Here is a 15,360-nt window from a genome sequence, read left to right as displayed (position 1 = left end):
CAGTATTGGACAAAACATTTGCAACCAACATCGAACAATGCTAAAAAGTGTTCCTAATTTTACATGTCTTAAAAACGAAACAAACTATATTACCACAGCAAACAGTTCAGGAGTCTGGAGTCATATCATGCCATGACATGAGCAATCAGCTGACAGGTGACAGCACACAGGCAGAATTTCGTTGACAAGTGCCATTTCGCAGCGGACAAAACAAGTGCAACTTTTTTGATTTGTTTCATTTTCTTAAGTCTGGTCTGTTTCAACGCCACGGAAGTTTTTTAATAATTAAAGGAAGTATCCAGAAGTTTCCAAAAGCATGCAGAAGCTTCCAGAAGTTTCTAGAAGAAGCATCTGGAAGCATCCAGTAGCATCCAGAAATATCCAGAAACATTCAGACGCATCCAGAAGCATCGAAAAGAAGCATCTAGAATCTTCCAGAACAGGTTCACACAGGTTCATTTTACTATATAAGAGACATGTAAATCGACATGTAATTCAGTCAGTATATGGAAGTCAATCAGTCAGTATTATCAAGACAGTTTATCGAAGTGAGTTTATCAAAGTGTTTTATCGAAGAACATCAATGCAAGAAGTGAAATACAACAAGTGTTTCATTACATCAATACAGTCCACATCCAACCAAGACGTTGTGTTCCACAGAGCATTATTGTATCATCACAAGGTAAATGTAACACGGTAAGTCTTGAGAAGCGTGATTATTTTTTTAAATTATTTTTATGACTTCAAGTGCAAAAATGGCTCCCGACAGTCTTGGATTGGAACTAAGAAAGAAAATTATTGGCGATTACAGTCAGTAAGTGGAATGTCACAAAAATGTATTTGTGATAAATATCGCGAGAAAAAATGAACTGTATCAAGACTATGTTCCAAATATCATTCTACGGGGAAGTTGGCAGCAGATAACAAAGGTGGAAGACCGCGTTCCACCACTTCTAGAGAGGATTCTGTGATCGTCAGATCCGTCAAGAAGGATCCCTGGATATCATCAGTCGAGATACAAAAGCAATTAGAGCTGCCTGTATCGGACTGAACAATCAGACGACGTGCTGTTGAAGCCGGATTGTTTTCTCGACGCCCTGCAAAGAAATCGCTGATTTCACTAAAAAGCCAGAAGAAAAGACTCCTGTTTGCTACATCTCATATTGACTGGAATGTGCAGAAATGGCGAACTGTCCTGTTCAGTGATGAATCGAAGTTCAACATCATTGGGAGCAATGGCATTTGCCGTGTATGACGACCGGCCGGAAAATGCCTTGATTTATGTTACTGCTATAAGACCGTGAAGCATGGTGGAGGCAATGTAATGGTTTGGGGGTGTTTTTCTGCTAACGGTCTAGGTCCAATACATCGAAACGATGGAATAATGGACTGTTTCATGTATAAAAATATCCTGAAAGATGTTATGTTACCTCATGCTGAATGGAATATGCCAATAAAATGAGTTTTTCAGCAAGACAACGATCCGAAACACACTGCAAAAGTAGTCAAGCAGTGGTTTCAAGACAACCACCAATCGGTGATGGATTGGCCGCCTCAATCTCCGGATCTCAACCCTATCGAGAACCTGTGGGAGATTGTCAACCGCAGAATTAATTGTGAAGGTATTCGTAATAAGGATCAACTGTTTGAACAAATCCAAAAGGCCTGGGCAGCAATTCCACTAAGTTTCGTTGATCACCTGATCGAATCTATGCCTCGAAGATGCAAGGCTGTGATCGACAACAAAGGATTCGCCACGAAATATTGATAGCGAAATACAGCTTGGTCAACATTTTGTCAAGTTGTCAAGCACTTGTTTTGTCCAGAAGGAAATCAACTTTTTTTAATACTTTTGATTAATTTATTAATTTTCGTGTACAAATAATGAACTTTGTGATGAATAAAACTTGAAGAACTTTGTCTCTAAACAGTTACATAGTTATTTCTCTAAATTGAAAAAATGCAGCACTTTTATATAAAGAAACTAAATTAGCATTATTTGGTTGCACTCGTTTTGTCTGATACTGTATATATATATATATATATATATATATATATATATATATATATATATATATATATATATATATATATATATATATATATATAGTTTTTTGTCAACTAACCTATTTCAAAAGTCCATCTCACGTTATCAAAATAAGCTTAGTCAATAATTTAATCAGGTTTATTTCATGATCCTATTGAATTGCATTTTTTCGTATGCGCATACTTTATTTGTATCACTACACTGAAGTAACTTTTACCAACAATTTTTTTTTTAAGCAAAATACATGTGGGTCAGTTTTCCTTCAATATCTCAAAATCAATTTGCTCGGACTTAGCGCATTTTGTATATGGGCTCTTCATATCATATAAATGAAATCTGATAAACATATCATATCTGATAGCTGTCAAATTTCGTATTAATAATTTAAATTATAATTTAAATTATTAATATTTTTGAAATACTCCAATTTTTAAATTTACTATTAAATATTCTTTTCTTGTATTTGTGATTTTAGTAAGTGTAAATTTTTTATTAAAAAATTTTATTTATTCAAGTTGTGTGTTTGCTTTGTTTTCATATTCCAGCCTCTATTTGATGTTGTGTTTTTTGCTTCTTTATTCCAGCCTCTATTTGATGTTTGTACTGAATTTCTATTTTCTTATTATGTAGTCAGAAGCATTTTTTGCACCTGCGGCTATATTTAAAAATTATTTTTTTTTTTATATATTTTTGTTATAATTTCTTCATTATATTTTTTTCACATTATATATAACATATGGATTACTTTAGTTTGATTTTAAATTTTTTATTTTAAATAGTTTTAATTGATGAAAATAGTATTCGTGCAAAAAGTGAACTACGATATGAAGTACTTTTTGACGATGTTTTGCTTGGTGCTTCTGTAAGGTAAGCATATGTTTTGTATTTGTAATCAAAATGAAACTGTTTTACACTTTATTAATTAATATAGTTTTTTTTTTTTTTTTTTTTTTTTTATAAATAATGTAATAAAACAATAGTCATTAGGCAAAAATATTATTAATTTGTTTAAAAGATAATAGCAAAAAATTTGTTGGAAAAATAGCGCTTATTTTTAATTATTTTTAATAAAAAGTATTCTGCTAAAAAGTAAAGTTAAAAGATATTTAAACTAGTATTTATTAGTTTAATACCAGTAAATTTTCTAAACAAAACAAAGCAAAAAAAAAAAACACAAAAAAAAAACCACAGCTTATTTAAAAACAAAAATGAAAACCTTGTAAAGTAGTATTTTTATAAACTTTATTCTAACAGTCATTGGTTGATTCAACTATATCTAACTAAAAATTAAATATGTTAAACTAAGTATGGCTTTTTATGTATATGTGTAATTATTTCTCTTAGTGTTTAGGTGTAGTTTTACTTAAAAATTGGTTCAATATTTAAATTAAATAATATTTGAAAGCAGGATACAAAACCATAACTTTCTCTATGTGTATTTGTTATTAATATTGTATATTTTTTAATTAACATAAATGTACTACTTGCATCAATAATGTATAAATATATAATAATTGTATAAATAATGTTGAACATCAAAGACCAGTTTTAAAGTAGATTTCTTTTGTTTATGAAACAAAAGTTTACAAGCTTAGTCCCGAAACATTTTAATTTTTGGTTATTTGTAGTGTAGCCCTATTAACTGCAGTACACAATACAGGGATAAATTGTGGTGTAAAGCATCTGGCAATGTTTGTAATTTTTTATTTATAATTAGTGTTAGCTCAGGTGTAAGTTACTATATATGTTTGTGTTCTGCCTTAACCTCTGGCACAGTGTTAGCTCACCTGTAAGTTACTATATGTTTATTTGTGTTTTGTTGGAACCTCTGGTGTGGCGTTAGCTTAGTCACTGACTAGTGGCTACAACCGTATAACAAATCGTCCACCCTAACTTCCAGTTTCCCTTCAGATAAAATATCTTTCTTGAAACATTTTAACTTTTAAATAAAAACAATGGTTGCCTGATATTTACATGTGTTTGAACAGGGTCGTGCACAGGATTTGGGGGCCCCGAGCATCCTTCAGTTAAGGGGCCCACCCCCTTTACTCCAAAAAAAAAAAGCCTGCTTAAATTTTTTTATTATATTACTGGAATATATGTATAATTAAATAGTCCAGCTGTTGTTTCTTACAATATTATTTTTCTTGTCTTTTGTTTAGCAAACTTTTCAATCACATCATGGAAATCAATATTTTTTGCTAATAGACACTCGATACTCAAAATGGCGAGGTCACTTGTTCGTTCTTGTCCCATAGTTGAGCGTAAAAAATTCTTGATGAGCTTCAATTTCTGAATGAACGCTCACTTGAAGCCACTGTCACTGGAATTGAAGCAAAAATACGCAATGCAATTACTATATTTCTAAAGAGTTCTCCAAGCTTCATTTCAGAAATTTTGTTTAATAAGTCAAATGGGGCAAGAGGTTCCTTTCCAAAATTTGCTGTATGAATTTGTTTTATGTGAAGCAATTCTTCAGTCAGTTCATTTTCAGTCACATCACAAGAATATTTTTGCGAAAAATGTGAGCAAGCACTCTTGATTTCTGCTTCAGACAGTTTTTGATACTTCCACAAAAAAGAGAATATAGAAAGGATTTCTTGAATTGCTGTGAAACGTGCAGTAAGTCCACCAATTACAGAATCAAAAATGTGATAAAAAACCGTTCTCCGAAATGTTGCCTCCTCTCCTGATTCTGTTTCTGTTAATTCTGTAATTTGTTCATCACCTTTAATTTGCTCCCCAAAAAAACTTTTGCGTTTCACTTTTCTGTGGATTGGAAATTCAGAACTGATTTTTGCAACATCTGCAACTAACTTGGCTTCTTCTAAAATTGTAGGCCATTCCTCCCGAACAGATTTGAGTTGACTAATCAATGCTTCAATATTTTCCACCTCAATATCAATAGTTGCTTTTCTTGCCTGAATGACCTGGTTGCAGCGGTCAATCAATGTGAGAACTTTCAGCCAAATTCCAGACATGAGAACACATTTGGAGCTCATATATTTTAGGGCACCTCTAATCTCAGTTTTTGCTTTAGGCGTGAGATTCAAGCTCTTAACTTCTTTCAAAGATTCAATGATTTGGCTTAAGTGGTTATAGAAAGGGCGAATGCTGTCAAGTCTCTCAGTCCATCGTGTTCCTGATTGTCCATGCAAAGACACACCGTGAAGTCTCTTTTGCAATATTTCCCAGCGTTGCGGACTAGCAGAAAAGATCGTATATACGGTTTGAACAGTTCCAAAGAAAGTCTCAGCATCTGTTCAGCTTGAGGCAGCATTCTGTCCACACAAATTCAATGAATGACAACCACAGGGTGAGAATACAGACAATGGGTTCTTCTTTTGTAGGATTGCTTGAACACCCTTATATTTTCCTGACATGTTGACTCCATTGTCATAGCCTTGGCCACGGCAGTCTTCAAAACAAATTTTTAATGTTTCCAAAGTTTTTCAGAATTAATTCCGCAATATCAGATCCAGTCTTCTTGGCACAATCTGCAAAGATCCAAAACCGCTCTTCAATTAAAAATTTTCCAGGTTCTTTTTCATGTACATATCGAATGACAAACGAACTTTGTTCAGTATGGCTCACATCAGGAGTGGCATCAACCATAATTGAAAAATACTTTGCAGACTTGCATTCTTCTATAATTTACCTGCGAACCTCAGCTGCACAAAGGCCAATGAATTCATTTTGAGAACGATTTGACAAGTAATGCGCCTGAAGACGTTGACCCTTGTCCTGTGATTGTTTAACTTTTATCACATGTTCCTTAAGAATTGGGTCATAATGCGAAATCAGTTCCAGCAATCCTAAGAAATTTCCATTATGAGAATCTCCAATTAGGTCAGATTTTCCACGAATAGCCAATCCACGTTCACCAAGAAACAGAATCACATCCAAGATTCGTTCCAAGATTTTTCTCCAGGTGTCAGCTTCATTGAGAATTTGGCAATTCATCAAATGTTCAATTGACTGATCAGTTTTCATTTGAGCTTCCAATTCACGCCACTAAATGTAGCATTGTTTATGGATTTTCGAATGCTCATGTTCAGGAATTTGACTGATGAGATTCTTCCACTTCTTTTCATATCCCCATCCTCCAATCATTGCAAGGGATGAAGTCATGTGTGGAAGTTGATTTCTAGGTAAAAATAATCGGCATAGAAAACAAAACAATGCTGTCTTTGCTGGGCTAAATACAAGCCAATCCTGCGAGAAGGATTCCCCATTCGGCATTCTGCTTTTCAAAACTGACCTTGGAAATATGTGATTTCCATTATCTTTTGGCATATCCAGTGGGAAAGGAATGTGACCAGCCATGACAAACTTTTCCAGCTGAGAAGGGGAGAAATTTTCTGTTTCAAATTCACCAATGTCAAATGGCTGCAACAATGCTGGTCCATCACTGCTAGTGGTCCTTGTAGAAGTATTATCACTACCACTAATTTGACAGTCTTCAAAAGTGGCTAATTTCTCTATACTGCCAGCACTATTACCAGAAACAGAAGATTGGATACTACCGTCATATTTTTGCTTCGTTGAGCTAGTGTAAAGGGCATCTGATGTTTTAGGAGTAGTTGTAATTCCAATATCAAATAATGTTTGGCTTCCTTTTTGTAGAGCCGCTTTTTTTACTTTACTGATTTTTAACTTTGATGCACCAGATGGATACGTGCGTTTCATTTTTTTTTTTTAAATACTTTCGTCTAATAGATATATATACATATGTGTATATATATATATATATATATATATATATATATATATATATATATATATATATATATATATATATATACATATACATATATATATATATATATATATATATATATATATATATATATATATATATATATATATATATATATATATATGTATATATATATATATATGTATATATATGTATATATATTTATATATATATAAGAACATATATTTGTATATACAAACATATGTATATATATACACATGTATATATATAAATGTATATATATACATATATATATATATACATACGTTTGTGTATATATATATATATATATATATATATATATATATATATATATATATATATATATATATATATATATGTATATGTATATATATATATATATATATATACACACGATTAAATAATTAATAAAAAATTTATATATATAATTAATCACAAAAATGAAAAAATTAAATTTATTTTTATTAATCTATAAATTAAATTGTACAATCAAGCAAATCGCCTGTAAAAAAACTAATCCAAATACGCCATTTTTAAAATAAGATTTAAACACATTATAACTTTTCCCGCTAAATTCAAGATAAGCATGTAGATAAGATTTAAACAAAAGCTCTTCCGCAGGGATCTTCTATAAATTATGCAACGCTAAATTTATTTTTAAAAAAATTATTAGATCTCAAGCTCATTTTTGAGGCAATTTTCATTGAACTTAATGAGCTATTTTTATTTTTTATGTAAGTTAAAGCTCTTGATGGGGAAAAAGAGAAGGAAAAAAAAACCTGGAATGTTATTGCCGCTGTTGGGGGCCCCCATAGGGTCCGGAGCCCCGAGCAATTTGCTCGGGTGACTCAGGCTCTGCACGCCCCTGTGTTTGAATATAAGTTTTGATAGCTAACTTATCATTTGACAATCATTTATTTGAATCTGGTACTTGAAAATTACTTAGATAAAATCTAAACTTATTACAGTTGATTGTATTTTGTTTATATATGAAAATATTTATGATTATTTTTTTCATTAAACAAATTCTTTTTTAATATTTGGGGTTTAATCTTATTCTTTCATTTAACTTATTTTAACTTATTTGCTCGCTGACTTTTAGTTTTACATCAACTGATGTCCATGGCGCATCATTGGGATGCTCTAATTGATTTTTTTTTTTTTAAATAATTCATTTCTAAGATTTTTTTCATGTGTGTATTTGTCACCATTTAGCATGTTTAATAAAGAACAAAATATAGCATTCTATGTTTTTATCACAAAATGTTTCCTAATTTGTCATGGATATATTTTTGTTCATATATCTCCCTTTTTTTCTCTATTAAAACAAATTTTTGACTTATCAGTCGTTTTTTATGTAGTTTATACTTACATAGTTACATTATCATTTATGACCATATTGAGGGTGATCTTGGTTTGCATCTCATAATATCGGAAAATAATCATTTCTGTGTTATTCAATTAACTTGTTTCTCTTCGCAGCTGCCTTGTTTGTCAAGGTTCGTGTTTTCAGAGAGATGAGTGAGGGTTGTAACCACAAATAAAGTAGCTTCCTGGACTGTTATAACCTTATCAGCCTTGGGGAAGTGAAATTAAAAAAAAAATTGCTTTTAACTACTAAATTGATATTGATTATGACTTTTTAGCTTTTCAATAACTTGGTAAAATTACCATTTGTACCAACGGGTTATTCCATGCCATATGGAGCAAATTTTTATGAGGTTCCTCGTGGACCATCTCAGATTTTGCTGAAACTTTTTGATTTTGTACATACATATAAGACAAGCATATTTTGAAAATTTCAGATCGTCATTGAATATGGTTTTTGAAAAATCCTTATTTAAGTAGTGGACTATTTTGCATGAAATTTCACTCTACAAGCAAAAAGGTTTTTTCATCGTTTTTAACAGCTAATAACTTTTGAACAAGTTGGTTTTATACTTTAACTATTTTAAGGTAGCAAGTATGCAATGGATACTTTTAAAAAAACAAAAAATTTAAAATCTGGCATCTTAGCTTTTTCCATAATGGCAAGCTAAAGGTTTTCCGAGGCAATTAGATTTATGTGGTTTTGCAAAGAGCTGCGCGTTAAGAAAACTAACCAATTTAAGTCAAAGTCTTAGAAACGAAAAAATCAGACATAGGAGGTTTTGATAGTAAGCTGACGATCTGTTACCTAAGATAGGACTTTTTTTTTTCCTTAAAATTTCTTATACCTGTCAATCAAGGAGTGTTAATAAAAACGAAAAAAATTAATGGTGACTTATTTATTTTTATTTATTTATAATCATGAAAAGTAGTGTCTAAAAGGCAGGTAGGTTTCCATAAAAACTTTTTAAAACTCTGAAGTTAACAAAAAAAATGATTTCATTGAATAAGATGTTATTTGTTGCAAAATGATAATTAAAAAATACCAATTTTTATAACCAATTTTTATAACCTAACCCCAGTAGATAAAAACTTACAACCCTCACTTTTATAAAAAAAAAATTCTTTATGAAAATCAAACAAAATGTTTTGCAATTTGTAAATTGAAGTGATGAAAAAAATTTACAAATGTTTTAAATACATATGACACTAAATATTTTAAGATATTTGTTTATATATAACTTGAAATTGCAGTTTAAATTTTTTTTTAGCTTTAATAAGAATTTTAATAAAAATAGATAATAAAAAGATAATAAAAAGTTTTTAAGATAATAAAGAAAATTAAAGTTTAAAAAAAATTAAAATTTCTCAAATAAAAAATTAATCTCATTGATTTCTTTTAAGTTAATATTATAAAATCTTCATCTCTGCATGGTCATGTGAATTTGCTACATAAAGAACTTTTTCATAAATTTAATATGAAGATCTTAATGCTCTTCTGAAGTAATAAAAATAATTCCTAAATAAGATTCATTAATATTCACATTAGTACAAACACCATCAAATGAAACACTTCTTTTTTTTATTGAGGTAAGTGACATTGGTATGAAACTGTGATGGTTTCGTGTCCCAAGTATTGTAGAAGAAGAATGGTATCTCTCTTCCAAATTGAAGTTTGTAATATGTGTCTTTATAAAAACTTTGTCAACAAAAATAAATAATATTCCTTTTACATGTTGAACACACCAGCTGTACATTTTGATCGATGTGTCAATAGGATCCTTAAGTGACTGTAGACTGGCTTGTGCAACCATACCTTGTGTAACAAGACGTTTTACAACCTCTATTTTCAATGCTACGAATCATTAACTTCAGTAAGCTTTTATAATCAGCAATTCTCTAAATTTTTGGTACAAAAAGCTTTACATTTTGATGGTACTCGCAAACACAAACTGTATGCAAACCAGAAGCGCCACAAAAATGTACCGCTTGGGCCTTAGCTCACAAAATTTTAAAAATCCAGCTTTAAGATAATTATATTTTTTTTAAACTCAATATAAAGTTCTTTTATATTGACAAAAAGAAGTCATTTTTTGATGTGTTGCTTTAGATCATTTGATTTAAGTGACACAAGCTCTTTCTTTTCTGGACAAACATTTGAATATTAATTGTATTTATAGAATTGAGCAACCTCTGTAACTACATCTTTGCTTAGTTTTCTATTCGATTTTGAAGAGGTTTCGATAATATTCCACTTTGTTTTCCTAATTTCTGGCTATGTATTACAGATTTTTTTGAAGTCAAAAAATACTTCTGAGTTTTCTCCTTAAACCAACTGTCTGGAGTGAGCGTAAGAAGTGTGACTTTTTTGGGTTTTGAAAATTTTTTGTCAAATTTTGAATCATAATATTGTCCAAGTTTTTGTTTGTTTTGTTGTTTTATTGGTTTGTTTTGTTTGTTTTATTTGTTTGTTTGAAGCAACAGTTTCACCAAGTTCACATAACACATTGGCAACAGCCTTTTGTGCAACTCTTTTTTTTTTTTTTTTGAAACAAGTTTGAGAGGTGAGCATCCAAAACTTGCAAAACTGAAAATAAGATCTTTTTATCTTAGATTGTCAACATAATTTTTTTTGGGGGGTTTGTTTTCTTTTGTATCAAGAAAATGATTGTTTATCTGCAAATAGTGCAGATTTTTTGAACAGGTATTAAACAAAAATCATATAATTCAAAAAAAATCTATAAAGTAAAAGATAATAATTATTAAATATCGTTCAATATTAAATTGTTTAACATTTATTTATTGCCAAAGGTATTTATATAAAATTAAAGGTATTTGTTTAAATATGAAAACTTACTTTTCACTTTTTTTGTGTGCTTATTCAAAGGATTAAAACAATACCTACGATGTTCATTCTCATACCTCAACAAGTAAACTTTCTTGTGATAGTTACAAATAAAATTTATGGGATTTACTTTGCTTCCCAAAGAAATAGTAACATTTACATTTTTTAGACTTGTTAAACTTAATAAGATAACACTGTTCATTTAATGTTCTAAAAAACTTTATTTATGTTCATTTAATATTCTAAAAAAACTTTTTAGATTGAAATATTAGTATTATAAACTTCAATGAAACATTTTTTTTTTTCAAAAAAAAAAAAAAAGTTATTGAAAAATTACCTGACATATAGAGCTATCTTTTAGGATTATTAATAACTCCCCATTAATTTTTTTTTTTTTTTAATTAACGCTTTTCGATTGACACGTATAAGAACTTTTAAGAAATTTTGCAATACAAGTTGTATTCTATCCAAACTGTATTTACTCTTTAACTCCAAAACACAAACTTTGACTAACAAAGCCGCTGTACAGAGAAAGAAGTTAAGTATGGTGCTATCAGGGACGTGGTGCAGGTCAAACTCAGAACTTCTTCCTTATGAAGCGAGCAATCTACCACTACACCACTCCCACATAAGACAGTTTGATAATATACCACTACTACATAAGATAGATTGATAATATACGCATTCAAACTACTGCATTATTATATTACAAAAGTTTCAATAATATTTCTAGTGAACAATTTGTTTCTTTATTACATGTTAAGAAACCACATGTTAAAGCGTTTAAAAGTATTCCAAAAATACGAGGTTGCGCCGGGTAAATTATATTTCTGTGGATTATTCAGTTTTTTGTGTTTATTGCGATGAGATTTAAGATGCAAGTAATAACATAAACTTATCATATAAATTGCTGCAAGCATGTTGCATGATAGTTGCAGTGGTTCAACAAAATCGTTGAAAAAAGTTTTCCTTAATCAGTGATAAAATCAAAAGGTTGAAGAAATAGTTTAGGCACAATTTAAAAATAGTTACTATCATAAACTTCAAAAACAATACTTAATTTAGTGATTTTTAATTAATAAAATAAGAGAACCTCACAGTTAAAACTTTTGTATAATTTATTATTTGTTGAAATTCATTTTGCCTAAACAATTTTAATCTTATTATAATAATTAAATTGTCACTGTAAAGATGAAAATAATTTTAAATTCATTTCGTTGATTTTACTGGGAATTTTTTACTAGAAAATGATCTGTTCCAATTAATGAACCAAAGTATTCCAATTTAAAAACCGGTTGCCTTGATTGTAAAAAAATTGGTGGCTTGACAAAACCGAATTGTTTTCCAATAAATCATAAACAAAATTTATTTTGTCAAGGTCAAAAGATCATGGTTATATATTCAATCATAAACAAAATTTATTTTATTCAAGGTCAAAAGATCCTCGTGGTTATATATTGAAAGCAGATTCTTTAATTGGGTTAATTCCAGAAAAAACCAAAAGCGATCGTCGCAATTTGCACAACGCATCTCTAAATTTCCAATGGAAAAAAGTACCTGGTAAGTAATATTTTAAATAAATTATAAAAAAAAAAGTTTCATCAATTTAGGAAAAATTGTTTGAACTAAATTTTATATCGTGTCTTATCTTATAATATTTTTAAACAGTTTCTCGATGGTGTTTTAACTGTCTTAAAAACATCTATATCCAAATGATGTAAATTACTACTCTATGAGCAGGTAAACAAAGTAGTTTAACATTGTTTGCAACAACTAAGCCTAAAACTGTGTTGATGTGAGAGTTGTCCGTCAAATTATTGTACCATGTGCATAGAGTTGTGTCTGTAGCAGGCGCTGTAAAGGCAGAAAACTTTATAAACAATTTATGATGATAAAAATAGACACATAATCAGTGGCATAGCTAAGGTTTCTGGTGCCTAGTGCAATACTGAAAATTGGCACCCCCCCTGAAGCAGACATGTGAACTAAAAAAAACACCTAATGTTTCCAACTATATGATAATTTTAATTAAAAAAAAGCAAATGCTAATCATAATGCAAACTCAATTTAACTCATGTTTCCAGTTACGTATCCATTATGTTTCATGTAAATTAGTCATTGAAAGTGCCAGATGTTTAATCAGATCCAATAATTAATAACTATTTATAAATTATAATTGATCTTTCTAGCTTTAACTGCAGCAAATTTATCTATTATGTCGTCAAAGTCTATTGAATCTAAAGTTTCTCTTTCAACACTAAGGATTGCCAAATCAAAAGACATTGTTGCCCCATTGAAGCTCATAGATATGAAAGAATAAGCTTCAACTTCCTGAAGGAGTGTTCGCAACTGGCTATTGACACTGCAATTGTGAGCAAGATTTGTAATGCAATGCGTAAGTTTGGAAAAGCGTCATCTCCGTATGATAAAGTAAATGTAAGTAAATCCAACTGCAAACTTTCTGGATTTTCATCACCATCACAATCCAATTTTTTCATTGAGATTATTTAATTGACTAAAGCGAGTTGTTAGTTCTTGTTGGAAATGATCCAATATCATTTTCAAAACTCTGCTAACTTCATCTTCAGCAGAGAGGCCACTATCTCCAGCCCTTTCACCTCGCATTATTTGCTGTCACCTGACACTCCTCTCAACTTCAATTCCCCATTCTGCTCTTGCTATACTCAATTGCATTTTGGCACAAATGATCACGAAATTCTTTGAGATAATTTTCCAACATTTCTAACATCAGATGCTGCATCTTTAAAGTTTTATGTGGGATCTTGTAGTCGTTTTTGAACGCAGTCTACTTTTCCAAGAATTTTGTTCCAGAAATGAAGTATAACAATGAAATTAAATTTCAGAATATTTTGAAGTAAAGTTCCAGCTTCATTTCTTGTATCCATTGTCTGGCTTATGTCATCTGAAGGACTTTCATAAAGTTCGACCAATTCAGTGACTCCTTCGGAAATTGCTTTAACAGCTTCTGCTTTTGCACTCCATCTGGTTTCTGCTTCCTGTTTAACAGTGATTTTAACAGCATTTTTCAATTGCTCCCATCGCAGTCAAACAAGAAAAAAACAGATAAATGCTTTCAACTGTTCCAAAAAACTCCAACTAAGTTCAAACTATGGTTATCACAATTCACAAACAATGCTCGAGCATTTCAGTGACATATTCATTGTTGAAGCCCAGAGATATGTCCTGTCATCACAGCAGCGTTGTTTTAACATTGGGATTTACAATCTGCCAGTGGTAGGTTGTCCGATTCAAGTTTCTCAGTAATAACAGTTTCAAGAGTTGCTGCATGGATTTCAATGTATCCAAGAAATAACTCTCTGATCACAACATTCTTGGTAACAAAATCAATGTCCACAAATCTTATTACTTCGAATAACTGCTCTCGATGTCCCAGATCAGGAGTCGAATCAAGTAAGATACCAAAATACTTACTTCTTTGGATACTGGTGAGGAGCTTATCTCTAACAGTACAGGCATGTAGGTTGATGAATATATTTTGAATGTCTGGAGACAGATAAGAGACGAATCCTGGATTTTCCTTAGCATACTGTATATGGTTTGCAGTGAGAAGGTCATACTCAGCAAGAAGTTTCAAAACGGCAAGAAAATTTCCAATATTTGCTCCTTCATCAGCAGTACTAAGTTTTTCTCTATGACCACGTAAAGCCATGTTCTGAGAAGAAGAACTTTTAATATAAGAAAGAATTCTTTTTAAGATATTTCGCCAGTGTTGCTTTTCAGATTCAATTTTGGCTTCGAGTTCTGGATCTATTTCTTTTCCATAAATTATTCTTCGTTCAGCTTCTTCCCATATAGTAAATGATTTGCGGTCACAGGGACTGTTCTTGTGATCTTTTAATCGTTGTCTCCAGTTAGTAAATCCACCAGCTGATTTAAAGGAAGATTGTGAATTTGAGCTAGAAGTTGGAAATAGTAAACAACAGAAACAATAAGCTGCTTTGTTAACTGGTGAATATAACAATCACGAACAACCCACTTCATTACCATTATTATTACTTCATTAGCAAGTCGTCGTTTGAACTATGTTGAGTTCATTGAACGTCCTCCTGAGTTTGCAACAAAAGGTCATTATTAGGATCCGAGTCGCGGGTTTCTTCACCTCCTTGGTCCATTGAGTCTTCTTCATTTTCGGCAAACTATTGATAACTACCTTCATCTCAGCTGTCATCATCAGATTCTGATTCACTATGCTTCAGTATGCTGTCATCTTCAGATTCTGATTCACTTTCTGCATCATCTCTTTTCGCTTTCTTTAAATATAGAAACTTGTTCATTAATTCTTTGGACTTTCTCTGCATTTTTCTGTTTTTTTCGACT

General features: G+C 30.8%; 1 protein-coding gene across 1 annotated transcript in view; it reads left to right on the top strand.

Moving 5' to 3' along the window:
- LOC100204338 (5'-3' exoribonuclease 1) overlaps positions 1-15,360 on the top strand; it is a 63,799-nt gene that overhangs the window by 47,323 nt on the left and 1,116 nt on the right. The window contains exons 23-24 of the mRNA XM_065799393.1: positions 2,827-2,914; positions 12,434-12,561. Coding sequence (XP_065655465.1) covers positions 2,827-2,914; positions 12,434-12,561 — 216 coding nt within the window. The remainder of the gene's footprint in view (positions 1-2,826; positions 2,915-12,433; positions 12,562-15,360) is intronic.

This window comes from Hydra vulgaris, chromosome 06, assembly GCF_038396675.1.
Source record: "Hydra vulgaris chromosome 06, alternate assembly HydraT2T_AEP".
NCBI lineage: Eukaryota > Metazoa > Cnidaria > Hydrozoa > Anthoathecata > Hydridae > Hydra > Hydra vulgaris.
This window is presented reverse-complemented; position numbering and strand designations above follow the sequence as displayed.